Source organism: Pipistrellus kuhlii, unplaced genomic scaffold, assembly GCF_014108245.1.
Source record: "Pipistrellus kuhlii isolate mPipKuh1 unplaced genomic scaffold, mPipKuh1.p scaffold_m20_p_2, whole genome shotgun sequence".
NCBI lineage: Eukaryota > Metazoa > Chordata > Mammalia > Chiroptera > Vespertilionidae > Pipistrellus > Pipistrellus kuhlii.
Genome location: NW_023425515.1, coordinates 182,024,217 through 182,041,246, shown reverse-complemented (window position 1 = coordinate 182,041,246; position 17,030 = coordinate 182,024,217). Strand labels below are relative to the sequence as shown.

At 46.0% G+C, this 17,030-nt stretch overlaps 1 protein-coding gene across 2 annotated transcripts in view; it reads left to right on the top strand.

Annotated features, from left to right (window-relative positions):
• Window positions 1-13,031, top strand: part of RCAN3 (RCAN family member 3) — a 29,758-nt gene extending 16,727 nt beyond the window's left edge. Inside the window, exons 3-4 of one of the 2 annotated variants that reach the window (XM_036448435.2) lie at window positions 666-837; window positions 10,696-13,031. In XM_036448435.2, the coding sequence (XP_036304328.1) occupies window positions 666-837; window positions 10,696-10,703 (180 nt within the window). In that variant the 3' untranslated portion in view covers window positions 10,704-13,031. Of the gene's footprint in view, window positions 1-665; window positions 838-3,201; window positions 3,891-10,695 lie in introns of those variants that run through there. The other variant, XM_036448430.2, reaches the window with a different exon arrangement.
• Window positions 13,032-17,030: the final 3,999 nt, after the last annotated feature.

Here is a 17,030-nt window from a genome sequence, read left to right as displayed (position 1 = left end):
TTCTGTAACTTATATGAGATACCCCATTGAACATGCATGACTGGGCTGCTGGCCTGTGGGGTGACCAGGAAGGTGCTGTCGGCTGTACCACAGGCGGTCTTAGACTTTGAAATGGCAGAGCATCGTGGAGGTTACCGAGAATTGGCTGTCCTCATTCTGTTTAGTGATGTGACTGAGAAACCAATGTCTTCTTAGAAGGATTGGTGAAATGAAGGCTGATGTGCACTGACTTATTTTCAACAAAGTTTTTTTTTTTCTTGGTCTTAGCTTTCAAATTAAAAGAGAGAGAGGTTTGTTATCTCACACTCCAAATGCAATTCTAAATGAAAGCTTTCTGGACATTTCTCGGTGGAGCTGATTGAAATGGAGACAAAGAACCTAATCTCTTCCAAAATTGGAATTTGGTGCTTACTACCATTCATTATTCCTTCATCTAGTCACCTATTTATTTTTTATTCAGCTGTCCATTTATTGAGCACCTGATTGGTGCAGGCTCTGTTCTGTGCACCGGGTCTTCGGTGGTGGGAGACCGAGACCCATCACTGGGAGATGCAGGCTGTTAAAGAGAGATTGTTCATTTTCTCCAAAGAGATGCAGTGATTAATATAAAGATGAAAATGAGAAAATAGGCCAGTCCCAGACATGGAGTCTCTCCTTCCCTGCAGGTTCAGGTGGCCCGGGAAACACGAGACAAGTCGTACCTGCAGCCGCCCCAGCCGGTCAAGCAGTTCCTCATCTCGCCGCCCGCGTCCCCTCCGGTGGGCTGGAAGCAGGGGGACGACGCGATGCCGCTCTTAAACTACGATTTACTCTGCGCCGTGTCCAAACTGGGGCCAGGTAACCAACATCCGTCTTTCCTGGTTTTTCCCCAAAGACGCTCTTGTACTAAAGACCACATTCAGTAATTTGCATTCTTGCCAACTAGTGGCAACCTGACCAGAGTGAGGGATAAAGTCACACAAGCCCGGGTGCACTGGCATTTGCTAACTCTGTGATCTTGAGCAATTTGCTGAGCTTCCAATCCCCTCAGCCTCTGTTCTTCTCATCTATAAAGTAGGGACCATATCTGCTCCCTTTCAGGGTGGTAACAGGGTTAAATGATACATGCATGATACTCAATAAATCTAACTGCGATTTTTACTGCTATAAATTCTACTGGTACCTCACAGGCAGTTAGTGAATATCAGTTGCTCTCTCCCCCGCTCTGTCAGAATGTCAGGCAGACAGCTTCTCCAATGGCTAGTATTTGAAGGAGTTAATGGTGATACCATATCATCCCTTCCAAATTATTCTTCTTTATTTTCCTTCTCTTCTCTCTTTTTTTTTTTTCTTCTCATCCCTTTAAAATAATATAAGGGATCAATGCTGTCCTAGCTGGTTTGGCTCAGTGGGTAGAGTGTTGCCTGCAGACTGAAGGGTCCCAGGTCCAGTTCTGGTCAGGGGCACATACCTGGGTTATGGGGGGCGTGCAGGGGGCAGCCAGTCAATAATTCTTTCTCATTATTGATGTTTCTATCTCTCTCCCTCTCCCTTCCTCTCTGAAATCAATAAAAATGTATTTTTAAAAAAGAAAAAATAAATAAATGCCATTCATTGCTGGTTCAGACTAGATGTCCGCCTAAGACAATGTTGTGTCTGTCGTAAGGGATACAAGGGTCATTTTGAGGGGAAATGGCTTTGTTTTGTTTTAGACATTAGAGCTGGATCATGTCTGAGGTCCCATAATAAAGAAATTGCCCATTCTGGCCGGAAATTACAAATGTCTCCCAAGGGAAAACCGAAACCATTCTGAAGTTAAGAGATTCACTTGTTATGTTCATACCACAGTACTTAGCATTTTAACTCCCAGACCTCAATGTTCCTTACTCACTTCTCTCTTCTTCTTCTTTTTTTAAATCCTCATCTGAGGATATTTTTCCATTGATTTTTAGAGAGAGTTGTGAGAGGGAAAGAGAGAGAGAAATTTTAATGTAAGAGAAACACATCGATTGGTTGCCTTCTGCATGAGCCCTGACCAGGGCCCAGGCCAGGGAGGAGCCTGCAACCAAAGTATGTGCCCTTGAACAGAACTGAACTCAGGGGCCCTTCGGTCCACAGGCTGTCACTCTATCCACTGAGCAAAATTGGCTAAGGTTTATTTTTTTTTAAGTTTTTTTTTAAATTATTTTTAGAGAGAGTGGTAGGGAGAGGGAGAGAGAAAGAGAGAAAAATTGACGATAGAGCAAAACATCAATCAGCTGCCTTTTGCATGCCCCAAGAACTGAGCCTGAAAACCAGGCATGAGCCCTGACCAGAATTGAACAGGCAGCCTTTCAGTGCACAAGGCAACACTCACCCAACTGAGCCAGGCAAGCCGGGCCGTTGAAACAGCAAAACCTCATAAGAACCTTAAAGTAACAAAGCTCTAATGCCAAAACAAGATAAAGTACACTGACATAGGATGTGTTTTTTATTAATTTCAAAGAGGAAGGGAGGGGGGAGAAAGTAATAGAAATATCCTATCTAATAAAGAGGAAATATGCTAATTGATTCTGACACCGTGGCAAAGATGGCAGCACCCACAGCCAATAAGGGGGGAATATGCTAATTGACTGTCACGGCCTCAAAGATGGTGGTGCCCACAGCCAGGAGATGGCAGCGCCCAATCCCCTCAGCTTGGCCAGGGCGGCAGGCGGACCCAGCTGCTCCGCATGCCTGCCCCTGGGTCCCCCAGTGCCCTCAGTACCCCAACCACCCAGGGCCCGCCCGAGGCGCAGGTAACCAGGGCCAGCTGAGGCTTGCGCTGCTGGCAGTGGCAGCAGCAGAGGTGTGATGGGCGTCGCCTTCCCCTGATCTCCAGGTCACCTCCCCCCTGAGGGCTCCCAGACTGTGAGAGGGGGCAGGCTGGGCTGAGGGACGCCTCCCCCTCCAGTGCATGAATTTTCATGCACCAGGCCTCTAGTTAGTGTTCAGAGAGAATCATTGATTGGCTGCCTCCTGCACACCCCACACTGGGGATTGAGTCGGCAGCCTGGGCATGTGCCCTGACTGGTAATTGAACCATGACCTCCTGGTTCATATGTCGATGCTCAACCACTGAGCCATGGTGACTGGGCTGACATTAGGATTTAGAGATTTAAAAACCAATAATCAACTAAAATGTGAGGAGAGCAAGAAATTTCAAGAGACAAAGCCCTTCCTTTTTTCTGTTTCCCTCCACAGGAGAGAAATACGAACTTCACGCAGGAACCGAGTCCACGCCCAGTGTGGTGGTTCACGTCTGTGAAAGTGAAACTGAAGAGGTAGAGGAAACAAAAAACCCCAAACAGAAAATTACCCAGACCAGGCGCCCCGAACCTCCGGCCACGGCACTGAGCGAGCCCCAGACCTTCGACTGTGCCCCGTGAGGCCTGACTGTGGCAGAGGCAGCTGCCATCGTGGGTTCTGGTCGTGGAATCGGTGCCCCCTGCTGGGGCACTGCTGCCCATGGTGTAGGTGAGGTGAGCAGGGCATGAGACGCAGAGTGTTCACCAAGCCTGCACCGCCGTGGACTTGGCAGTCTAAGTAGAGGCTGATATTCTGAGAAGCGCTGTAAGGATTAGCCCCAACTGCAGCATCTCCTGACCACTTTGAACAGTAGCAACTTAGGAACACGGCCCCTCCAGGAATGTTCCTCTCCCTGATTCTGTGTAGCATGGAGTACCCCAAAACTAAAACTATAGCCAGCGAGTGCAGTCCCATTTTTACGAATTTAAAAGTAGTCTTACAGTTTTAATAATCTCGTGTGGGTATTTTTGTACTGGTATAACAGCTTCTAACTAAATCTCTTGATCAAAGCTTAATTACGGTTCAGCATACCTGAAATTTTTTGCACGTAAAGAAACCTGAAGTAGAGAATAATTCGTAGAAAAGCATTTTTCTCTAGTACTTTGTTTTCTTTAACTTTGGGGAAGAAATTCCAAGTTCACTTTGACTCTCAGAATCAAATGGCACAAATCCATGTGCCTGCTGTTCTCTGACTTGGAAAGTAGTGCCCACACCACTGTCCTCGTGTGTGGTCCCCCCCAGAGGAAGAGCTGCTGCTTTGGGTGGGGGTGTCGCCAGGGAGCTGGCCTGGTTAGGACTCAGGTGGCTCTGCCGTCCGCCGCTTGTGACCGTGCTCTAGCCTGTAGCATCCCAAACTGCTCCCAGCTACCTGCTAAGCTTTCCTGCGCTATACATATTTGTGGGTCATTCGTAGACTTTAAGTGAGAAAAGAAAATGGTAAGATCCTATCTAATAAAATAGTAGTATGCAAATTGACCGTTCTTCCATCACACCCACAAGACATGCCCACCAACCAATCAGGAGCGAGTATTCAAATTAACCCAACCAAGATGGCTACAGCCATGGAACAAACAGGCTTGGGTTTCCCTGGTAATAAAGAAAGCAAGCTTCCTGCACACCCTGGCCAGCCCAGGCCTCTGCTCAAGATTACAAAGTTTCAATTATAGAACATAAATAAATCCCAACAAAAATGGCTGCAGCCACAGAGCAAGCAAGAGGCTTGGGTTTACCCAGCAATGAAGGAAGCCAAGCTTCCTGCACACCCTGGCTGGCCCAGGCCTCCGCTCAATTATAGAACATAACATAAATAAATCCCAGATACCAGGGCCTCCTCTTTGGTCGCTGGGGGGGAGAGGAGAGGGCATGGCTGGCCTGCAAACCATCATAGGCCCCTCACCCAGCCCAGCCCACCCCACACCCCAAGGGAACCCCCATCCTGATCCAGGACACCCTTCAGGGCAAACCAACTGGTCCCCACCCGTTCAGCAGGCCTCTATCCTATCTAATAAAAGAGTAATATACAAATTGAGTGTCACTCCAACACACAAGATGGCTGCCCCCATATGGACACAAGATGGCCAACAGGGGAGGTCAGTTAGGAGGGATCAGGACAGCAGGGGAGGGCAGTTGTGGATGATCAGGCCAACAGGGGAGGACAGTTGGGAGGGACCAGGCCTGCAAGGGAGGACAGTTGGGGGCAATCAAGCCTGCAGGGTAGGGCAGTAAGGTGACCAGGCCCGCAGAGGAGGGAAGTTGGGAGTGACTGGGCCTTCAGGGAAGGGCAGTTGGGGGAGACCCAGGCCTGCAGGGGAAAACAGTTAGGGAGAACCAGGCCTTCAAGGGAGACAGTTAGGGGTGACCAGGCCTGCAGGGGAGGGCAGTTAGTTATCAATCAGGCTGGCAGGGAGTGGTTAGGAGGTGATCAGGCTGGCAGACAGAAGTGGTTAGGGGCAATCTAGAAGACAGGCAGGTAAGCAGTTGGGAGCCAGCAGTCCTGAATTGTGAGAGGGATGTCTGGGCTTAAACAGGCAGTTGGACATCCCTCAGGGAAGAGTCCCAGATTGGAGAGGGTGCAGGCTGAACTGAGGGATAAACACCCCCTACACGAATTTCATGCACCGGGCCTCTAGTTTTCTTATAAACCATTTTAAAAGTGTCCATTTAAGCATTTTTCATCTTGAAAGAAAAGTCACACTTATTCTTTCCCATGAATTAGGGAAGGATAGGGGAAATCATTTTGCTAGTCAGACTTTTCTTTTTTGGTGAGATTTCTTACAGTATGCATTTTTCCCTAAAATAAAATTGTTTCTCACTTACGTTTCAGAGTGAATAGTTGAACCTCCTAAAGTAGAAACAAGAATCTTGTTAATTTTGGGGGTCTGTTCAGACTTTCAAGTCCTTTTTATAGGAAAGTATAACAAAATGCTTTGCTCTGCCGATTCTCTGCTCACACGGCTGTTTTATTTATATGGCAAATGTCTGGAGGGCCTGGTCTGTATGTGAAGGGGTTGCGCATCTGAGTTTGGACTAATACAATGTGGCTACCACTATAAAAGAGAGGAAAATGCAGAAATGCAGGCCATGATATCTATAAATTTTTGGTAACATGCTTTTGTGGTTTAGATGTTCTATGTACACTTTATTTCTGAGGACTTAAACTATATTGCAAAAAAAGTTTTGTATGTTTTCCTTGCCCTGAAATACTCTGAGGTGATAAACTCTTCTATTTGTATATATCTACCACTGCTGAGCCTCCGTGTAAATTCAGTTCAGATTTGTGATTCCATAAGTAATTTAGTAAATTCAGATCACCATTTGGCAGTCCATCATTGCAGCATGGACCCTGCAAGCCAAGGAATGTATGCATTTTCAACAGTTGGGGATTTTTAAATTTCCTTTTAGTTATATTTAGTCACTGTAATTTTCTAAGTGACCAAAATCCATGTTTTATTATTTTGCTTGGTTCTCATTCTCTATCTTCCAGTTAAGAAAGAGTATTGTGTCCTAACATAGAAAACTATTTACACAGTCAAGCAGTGTTGCCCTGGCCAGTGTTGCTCAGTGGTTAGATTATCAGTCTGTGCACCATAGTGTCTAGAGTTTGATTCCCAGTCAAGGGTGCATACCTGTGTTGCAGGTTCAATCCCCAGCCCAGTCAGGCTTCTCAGTTGCAGGAAGCAACCAATCGATATGTTTCTCTCACATCAGTGTTTCTCTCCTCTCTCCCCCTCTCTTCCTTCCATTCTCTCTAAAAATCAGTGGGAAAAAATATAGAAGCAATGTTAACCTGGCTCAGTTGGTTAGAGCATCATCCCAGTATGCCAAGGTTGTAAGTTCAATCCCTGGTCAGGGCACACACAAGAATTAGCCAATGAATGCATACATAAGTGGAATAACAAATCGAAAGTCAAGTAGTGCAAATAACCCCAAATTTTTGTTCTCCATTCTTTTTTGTTTTTTTAAGAGAGCATTAAATAAATTGAAGAAAATCTTAAACTACAATTATATATATATATATATATATATATATATATATATATATATATATATATAATTATTTAATACTAGAAGCCTGTTGCAGGAAGATTCCTGTAAAAACAAGGCTTCCTCAGGCCTATTCCTGCAAGAACAGGGCTTCCTGCCCCAGAGCAAAGCAGAGAAGGGAGCGAAGCCCGCCTTGGCTTTGCTCCTGTCTCCGCTGCCTCACTTCCTTCTCTGCTGCTGTGCTCCCTTCTGCAGCACTCGGCTTCCTTCTATGCTGTCTTCAGTCTTGGCTCTATACCTGCACATGCAAATTAACTCTCATCTTTGTTGGGTTAATTTGCATACTCTCTCCTGATTGGTTGGTGGGTGTAGCAGGGAGATGGTCAATTTGCATGTTTCTCTTTAATTAGTATAGATTTCTCAATGGGGAAATTAATATTTTCATTCTAATATAGTACTGCCATTAGATGAACTCTAAAAGAAAAACTACTAAATGCTCATTAACTTTTTAACATGATGAAATTAACCAAGATCTCCATGGAAAAAAATAGCCACGGTGTTCTGCTCTCCATTCTTTTGACTATTTTTTATCCAGTTCATGTAACCATTTTGTAAGCAATGAGTCTATCTTTTTTTTTAATTCCTTAAATAACTTTACACCTTTTCTAATTTGAAATGTAGTTATTTAGATTTAACTATGGTAGTATAGTAGCCATGTTTTCTTCAGAAGTCATAACCTCTTCTTGGGAATCCATCGTTAGATGACTGTGAGGTTAGCACATGAGGCTTTCGTCAGGAAGAAGCATGCGTGAGGGGTAAGAAGCCTGTAACCGTGAGGACAGCCAGGAGGGCCCATGGGCCCTTGGCTCTTACGTTCCAGGTCCTCTCAGCATACCCACCTGATGAAATCGGAAATAAGTCTTTTAAAGAGCATACTAGGTGCCCAGCTGGCGTGGCTCAGTGTTTGAGCACCAGCCTATGAACTAGGACACGTGTCAAACACAAGGCCCGCGGGCCAAATCCGTCCCGCCAGGCCTTGCAATGTGGCCCGCACCGCGCTGTCATCACTGCACTCCGCTGCGTTTCCATCACAATGACAGTTTATGACTGTTCAGTAAACCATTCAGCCCGCAATTTAGGCTGGATTTTAGATTTTGGCCCCTTCTCTGATTGAGTTCGACACCCCTAAACTAGGAGGTCATTGTTGATTACCAGTCAGGCATGTGCCCAGGTTGTGGGCTCAATCCCCAGTAGGGGGCGTGCAGGAGTCAGCCAGTCAGTGTTTCACTACCATCAATGTTTCTGTCTTCTCTCCCTCTTCCTTCCTCGCTCTCTAAAAATATCAATAAAAACATATTTTTTAAAACATAAACATAAAGTAACATCTCTAATTAAGAAGGAAAATGGAGATCCCCTTGTAGGACTGTTTGAGGATCAAATCAGATGCCTGTTAGTGAGTTGCACACGTAAGAATGTCTGGTTCACAGCAGAAACAGCCTGTGAGCACTGAGCACATCAGATAAAATTTTCAAAGGTCAGACGGAAGGATTTAGGTAGAACGGTTAGCACGAGAAGGCCCTGCCCTGTGCCTTGCCCACGTGGCTGAGCCTTTGGCGTGACGCAGGCTCACTCACGTGTCTCAGCCCTTTGTGGCCTCCCCCTCCTCCCGCACGCCAGCCAGCCTTCTCTTTGGCCTGTGTCTTGCCTCTATCTTCCATAAGTCTTGTGATTGGAAAGTTCCAGCTGAAGGTCATTGAGCCAGTGACTGTTCACCTCGTGTGGTGATTACAGGGAACTAGAGGGAAGAGGGTCAGGATGTACAGACCAACACTGGACAGTCGGGTGAGGAACCAGCAGCCACTAAACGTCATTCCCAGAGCTGGGCTGGAAGTCCGTCGTCGAGCTTCCACAGAGACCAGCATTTCTCAGAGGGAGTGTGTGTTGTGAGGGTAAAGATTCACACCAACACTTCAGAGTTCTCTTAAGCATAAAGTACAAAACACTAACATTCAAAATGAAATGTATTGGTATAGTATTTGGCTGAAACCAATTGCAGTTTGCCTTATGAATAGAGGACTGACTGCCCTGAGTAGCCAATTTCGCGTCTTTTGGGTCTGGATATAATTATCACTGAGAAATGTAGGTAGGCACATTCTAGTGGTTAAGAATGTGGGCTCAGAAGCCAGACTGCCTGGGTCTTCCTTAACCAGCTGTTTGACCTTGGAGAAGTTACTCAGTCTTCCTGATGTTGAAGTCCTCATCTGTGCAATGGCGATAAGAATGTTCCCAAAGGAATGCTGGGAAGATTAAACAAGATAGGGCAGTGCCTAGAGCATTGCCGGACGCACAAGGCGAGTGTCCGATTGCTGGTGTTCCCGACATTTCCTGCTGAGAACCAATGACTTCCGATCTGTAAACTGCCAGTGGCCGGTGTCCCATTTGTCAGGTGTCGCCTGAGGCCTTCTCGTGGGGGAAGTCATTCTTCGCTAACGCAGCCCACGTCGCGCATTTATCAGTGGCCCTGACTGCCCTGCACCACCCAGAGGAAAGGCCCCGTGCTCAGAAACCACTGGGCAGGGCTTCTGTATTAGGTGGCCACCCAGAGCCTCCAGCCATGCTTTCTTCTTGTTTCACGCCTACACGCACAGGTACGTGTGCATTCAATTCACATACTTTTTCAGATTGTTTCCTAAGTGAAAGCACAAAGTTTCAGACTTTTTCATAAACACGGACAGCAGTGTGGGGACGAGGTGGACAGGAGTGGGGGAGAGTAGAGGGGAGACATGGTGATAGAAGGAGGCTGACTTGGGGTGCTGAGACCTGTATGATTTCGTTAACCACTATCACCCTCCCCCACGCCCCCCCCCCCCCCGATAAATCCAATTTAAAAAGCTTTGACAAAGGAAACAGATTTTTTTCCCACAGAACCACTGCCAGAGTCAGAAAGACTATAGCAGGTTCACTGTTTCATTTCTATTTTCTTCAAAACTTCTCAGTTTCCTTTCTTTTGCCTTGCCTTCAACATCTCATCGCTAGCACTTTTTCCAGCTGATGTGCCTGTCTCTCTTACTCTCATTGGGTCCCGAAGATCAGAACTGGTTCTGGTGAAGCTCCGTGAACTTGATTTCACCTTGACCTTTGTTTTGCTTTGTGGAAGCTCGAATTTATTGCACAAGCTTCTTGCTTTTTAGTGACAGTTCTTTTTGCATTAATTTGCTCACTTTTTCTAATATCCAATCTACTGTGTCATTAAAATCTTTGTTATGGATTAGAATTCATTTATAACTGAGAATTATTGGTTAATGCTAGTATTTCCATAATTGTCCTTTTTGTACATTTTTATATTTGTGTACGTGGAGGCTAAGCAGTATTATCAGTGATAATAAAACAGCTACAATAACAGCTATTTAACTGTGTGATATAAAGTAAAAAGATGTGGTCCAGCTGGCTTGGCTCAGTGGCTGAGCGTCTACCGATGAACCAGGAGGTCCTGGTTCGATTCCTGGTCAGGGCACAGGCCAGGGTTGTGGGCTTGATCCCCAGTGTGGGCGAGCAGGAGGCAGCCCATGGGTGATTCTCTTCATTGATGTCTCTCTCTCTCTCTCTCTCTCTCTCTCTCTCTCTCTCTCTTTCCTTCTCTGAAATTGATTTTTAAAATATTTTTAAAGGTAAAAAGACTTGATTTCTCAGAATCTCAGTCACAGAGCTGAAGGTGACCTTGGGAATCAGTCCAGTCCTCATGGCACACAGATTAGAAAACAGAGGTGATGTGACTTGTTTGAAATCCACAGAAAGGTAGCTCGGGGACTAGAGTTGGCATTCCCAACTCCCAGAGAATTCTCAGTGAGGTGATTCTCTCTCAGTGATGTTTCTATTTATCTCTGTTTCTACTGTTTCTTTCATTAGCTCCTTAAACTCAGAGGCAGTGAATCATGTCATACAAAAAAAAAAAAAAAAAAAAAAGAAAAAGGGGGAGGGAATAGGGGGGGATTTCCCCCTAATGGACACAGTGAATAAGGCAATGAAAAATCATAGGTAATGAAGTCAGTAACTTATTAATTTTAATTAATAAACTGGATGTTCCATATTTTGTTTTTGCTGTTATTGTACCACTAGTATTGGAATGTTCTCTTCAATAGTGTGACCTTGGTGGCCAGCAATTGCATTGACCTGTATGTGGGCTTTCCCAGATTGTGGTAGTGATACGATTAAAATACAGTCACACTTGAGATGTGACTCCAGTGAAGCCCAATGAGATCAGCCTGATTAGGAAAGAGTCTGCAGTGGAATGACACTCTGGGTGCTGGTAAATGAGTCCTGTGAAAGACTGACAACTGACTGCGCCCACACTTTCACACAGACTTTTATGGACCACGGCTTTACTTTTAAAGGGGAAACCAAGCATAATGAAGCAATGGGAAATGTAGGAGGTTCTTTGTGCATCAGGTTCACGGTCTGCCGGACATGATCTTTTTCTCCCGAGCTGTGGACTGCGTAGCTGTCACAGGTGGACTTGGTCAGTCCTCCCTTTCCCACTCCTGGGCTCCCTTTCACACAGTTACATTGGCATCTTCCTGTGCGGAAGGAAGCATTACCTGTAGTTAGTGTGCCTGTATCTGTATATATAAAAGGCTAATATGGAAGCGTCCCTCAGCAGTTCGACCAGAACAGGAGTTCCATCGCTCGCTATGACGTGCGCTGACTGCCAGGGGGGCGGGGTGGTACATGGTGGGTGACCATCATCAATGGGGTGCTGAGGGAGTGAGGGAAGGAGGAGGCGGGGAGGTTGGGGGGAGCAGGGCAGGGACCCTGGGTGGCAAGGGATGTAGAAGGCCGGGAGGCAGGGAACCTGATGGCCCTGATCGTAGGCCAGGCCTGGACCCTAGTAAAGGCCTCCAGTGAAGAAATAAAAGACTTGGGAAGTAGTTGCCTCCTAGCTGGGGAGCTGAGTCCATGTTGTAGACGCTCACTGTTAGAAAGTAAAATAGGTTTAAAGAATAAGACGTAGGAACCTTGTCCCACAGTTTGGTATATGCTCAGTTGTTTTCTGAACTCCCCTTGGAGTGTGGTCAGCCTGATCATCTCTAGCTGCCCTTGTTCTTTCTAATCGTGAATCGGGAAGTGTTAGTAATGTGAAGAGTGTTGTTATTATTACCAAATATACAAGCAACAAAACAACCGAAAATTGCAACAAGTGCTAGTTTCGCTGACCGAAAAGATGATAAAAACAGTCAAGTTCAAAATAGAAGTATCCCGCCAAGATTAAGAATCATCGTCTTGGGTTGAGTCGAAGTATCTCTGCGCATTTAAACAAGCCCGACTGGCGTGGCTCAGTGGTTGAGCGTCCCTATGAGCCAGGAGGTCACAGTCCGATTCCTGGTCGGGGCCCGTGCCCAGGTTGTGGGCTCGACCCCCATTGGCGGATGTGCAGGAGGCAGCCAATCGATGATTCTCTCTCGCTGATGTTTCTCTCTCCCTCTCCCTTCCTCTCTGAAATCAATAAAAGTATATTTTGAAAGAATAAATAAGCAGGGTCTGGTGTAAACGTACATTTCCCTTTGAAACAAAATCCCGCCTGTAAACCACACAGCTTTGGCCGAATGTTCATTCTTGTGCCAGGGCAGGTTCCTGTCATTGCAGACGATGCGTGTTTCGGTGTTGTTTTCTGTGTGGTCCCAAGCTTCCTAACGCACAGTGGGCATGGGGAGAGACCAGGTGGCTAATCCTGTTCCTGTGCCCTACGTTCTTCCCGCGGCTGCTCTGCCCGAAGCCGGGTCCCGGGGGTGGGGTTTACGTTTCTGCGGGTTTGTGCAAATCCTGCAAATTAGAGAAAAGCCCCTCCGTCCCTCTGTCCTAATGGAGCTCGGGAGCTGAACGCACCGTTTCGTCTGAACGTGTCTGTGATCTTGTGTTCTGTTCCTGGGCATGTTCCCTTGCTGGTATAAACTCTAGTAAATATTCATTGAATTTCAAAAAACCGGTCAGTAATTTGCACACAAGTGCTCCATGTTTTTGTGCGCTCCACGTGGCCGTCCGGTGTTTGTGATAGTCTGTGTCTTGCCAGCTTGGGCTGTCCTATACTTTGAGGACATTTAAATATTCCTTGTCCTGTCAAGGTGACAAAAGCAGACTGTCATTTTTTTTTTTTTTGGAGTCTATGATTAATCGTAACAAGTTTTGTTTTTAAAGCTAATAAAAATAAAGTTAGTGTTTGTTTTTTTTTAATCAAGCCGATGAATTGAGTTCTCTGTGTGTAGAATTATTCATCCGTATCACTTACATGTAGGTAATAACACAAAAAAGACAGAAAGCGAAATTGCGTTTGTTTAACCAGATTGCAGTTGAACTTGAATGTTGCGTCCTGAGGAGTTAAAGGTATAGACTCACTGCCAGACCTGGAAATAACCACCCTGGTTCGTCCTTCACCAAGAGAAGTCTTTAACCCTGGTCTGCTACCCAGTTAAAAATGATTTATTCTTACTAAAGGCTTATCTCCTGTCTTGGTTTAAAAAAAAAATCTCGCCAAAACCGGTTTGGCTCAATGGATAGAGCGTCGGCTTAGGGACTGAAAGGTCCCGGGTTTGATTCCGGTCAAGGGCATGTACCTTGGTTACGGGCATATCCCCAGTGGGGGGTGTGCAAGAGGCAGCTGATCAATGACTCTCTCATTGATGTTTCTAACTCTCTGTCTCTCTCCCTTCCTCTCTGTACAAAATCAATAAAATATATATTTTTTTAAATGACAACAGCCAACACAACAATAACCATCCGCTGCAAATAAATAATTTTTTTAAAAAATCTCCAAATCAAAATATTGAAGCTAGAAATGACTACCATAGAGGTTTATCTAGTGCACTGGGGTTTCTGCACCTGTTTTTAAGCCGTTCTGTGAAACCTTATAGATAAGCCCAATGTGAAACTGATTGCAAGACAAAATGGAGGTTTGGGGAGTGGGGACTGAGACCCAGCCCCTGTGAGATCTCAGCAGAACAGTTCCAAACACTCCCCTCTCCAAACCCCACTCACACCTTCAAGTGGCTCAGAAGGCATGGCCACATTCACATACACATCTGGACGGTAGCCCATCCCCCCTCCGACACACGGCCTAGAATCTAGAGCTTCCAGGTTACTGGGCAGTGCTCCCCTGCTCCTCTTTATTTTTATTTGTTATGCATATGGTCTTAGAATAAGATTTCACCCAAGCTAAGGATTTCTTGGCTAAAACAGCAAATTGGAAAATCACGGCAAATATTCCAAAGATAAAACAATCTTTTAAATGCAGAATAGAAAATACAAGAATAAAGGTTTAAGTAATTTGCTGCCTAAAGAAAACTGACTTAAAAGTTAAACTCAGCAATGTATGTATCTCCAAGAAACAAGGTAAAATGTGGCTCTAACCTGGAAGGAGGAGAAGTTTAAATTCTGCAGCCCCCAGGGAAGAGCTCCAATCTCGCCAGTGGCCCCCCCCCCCATCTTCTGAGACACAGCAGGTGTGACAGGAGGCGCGAATGTAAGTCACGTGGTGTAGGTTAGGCATTGAGAGCATCTCAAAGTTTGTGGTCCGAAATGTTTGGAAAAATTAAACTGTTTCTACATTGCAGTGCTTAGAAGGGGACCAACGTTTTTGGGGGGATAGTGATTTTTAAAATGGTATTTAAGACTCAGAAAAGCCTCGGCCAGCCAGGTAGCTCTGTTGCTTAGAGCATTGTCCCAACATGCTATGCTTGCTGGTTTAGTCCCTGGCCTGGGGACATACAAGAATCAACCAATGAATGCATAAAATAAGTGGAACAATAGATCAATGTCTCTTTCTTTCTCTTTCCCTCTCCCTCTCTCTCTTCTCCCCCCCTCCTAAAATCAGTCAGTATTTTTTATTTTATTTATTTATTTATTTAAAATATATTTTATTGATTTTTTACAGAGAGGAAGAGAGAAGGATAGAGAGTTAGAAACATGGATGAGAGAGAATCATTGATCAGCTGCCTCCTGCACATCTCCCACTGGGGATGTGCCTACAACCAATGCACATGCCCTTGACCGGAATCGAACCGGGACCCTTCAGTCTGCAGACCGACGCTCTATCCACTGAGCCAAACTGGTTTCGGCAGTATTTCTTTTTAAGTGACAGAAAAATGAGGAAGTTGCCAGGTAATTGCCTGGACTGGCTGTTAAGAGGGAAGTTACTATGTCAACCAGACTTCCCAGGGAGATGGAAGAGGCCAAACAGTCCAGCCTGCCTCTCTGCAGACGAGCCAACAGAAGCCTGGCTGTCTGCGTTAGACCCCAGGCTCAGCCGCCTGCTCCCGTCGTCCCGAACCTCCATGGGCAGATGCTCCTGGAGGCAGAACGGGAATTCACTCCGAAGCGGGACCACGGCCCAGAGGGTGCCTGCCTGCCCTGGATCTCGGCTCTGGGTGCCCCGTGCTTATCTGGGGATCGGCCACGTGAAAAGCCACACCGTGTGCTGTAGACACTTCAGACCTCTGACTTCTTTCTGCCTTTGCTCTTCTCTCCACCCCCTTGGCTGAGAGGCAAGGGATTTATTTCAAAATCAATTGGCCTAGAAATGTTTGTTTCCTCTGTTTTTTGGGGGGAGGGATTAGATTATTCAATGGATTTCTCTGGATTCATGAGTGTCTCTGCCTCATCTCCAACCTGAAATTGCATTCTAGTCCTACATGACATTTGTCTGGTTTCCTTAGCAACCATCTCCAAAGCCATAAACAGCATGTTAGGGTTTTGAGGGCAGAAGGGAGAGGCGGCACAGTGCTGGCAGGAGACAAAAGCCTAGGTGCTCAGAGGCTGGTGTGCGGCGGCAGCCCCTGCTAACAGGAAAGAGAAACCCCTTTGTATTTTCTGCGGAAAAGCTGCATCTGTGTCTCTGAGATTTTTAAATCTCCCAGCATCTCAGACTCCATATGGTATATGTGAGACAGGCATGGTTTGTTGGACAATCTCATAAGCAATTTTCATTGCCTTGTAAAACTGTTTTATGTAAACATGATCATCTTTACAAAAAAAAGAGCGTGGAAAGACACCGCACTTTATGCATATTTCACCAGTTTCTCTTCAATGCATCTTATATAGTTGTCAGAGTGTGCACATGCCATTTCCACGTTCTGTTTATACACCCCTGTTTACAGCCGTGTGGGAAAGCACGCTCTCGTGTCTTCTCTACTCACAACGCCCTGCTTTACTTCTGGCACTTTGGTCGCCAAATGTGAGGGGAGGTGGAGAACTCCAGTGTCACTCACTTCCAACACCACGTGGAGAGGGTGTCTGATCCCATAGGTGAAGGGCTTACTCCCACAAGACTGACCCCGCCCCCCTCCTGCCGCCCCCGCCCCCGCCCTAACCGGTTTGGCTCAGTGCATAGAGCACATGTGTCAAACACAAGGCCCATGGGGCAAATCCGTCCCGCCAGGCCTTGCAATGTGGCCCGCACCGCGCTGTCATCACTGCACTCCGCTGCGTTTCCATCACAATGACAGTTTATGACTGTTCAGTAAACCATTCGGCCCGCGATTTAGGCTGGATTTTAGATTTTGGCCCCTTCTCTGATTGAGTTCGACACCCCTAGAGCATTGGCCTGCGAACTCAAGGGTCCCAGGTTCAGTTCTGGTCAAGGGCATGCACATCCCCAGTAGGAGGCAGCTGATCGATGTTTCTCTCTCATAGATGTTTCTAACTCTCTATTCCTCTCTCTTCCTCTGTAAAAAACAAATTTTATAAATATATATATATATATATATATATATATATATATATATATCCGTTGGAGACAGAGAAGTAGCAATCAGACTGTCAAACCTCAGAGGGAAGGTAGAGGAAGGTGGGGCAAGGGGGAGAGATCAACCAAAGGACTTGTGTGCATGCATATAAGCCTAACCAGTGGTCATGGACAACGGGGGGAGGGGGGGCGCTTACGTGGGGAGGGGTTTGGGATGGGAATGGGGGGATGAGGACAATTATTTGATACCATAATCAATAAAGAAATAAAATTTAAAAACTGACCCCTGCACACACCTTTAGACACCAATCAGAAGCCAGGGCCCAAGTTGTTACCTGTGGTTCTGATATAAGCCCAAGGTTTCCTCTCCTTGGTGTGATTGAGTTCGTAGAGTCGCTGACAGAACTCAGGAGAACTGTTTACTTGCCAGGTTGCCAGTTTAGTCCTGGCTGGTGTGGCTGAGATTGGGCATCATCCCATGCCTGTTCCATTCCTGGAAGGGGCCCATGCC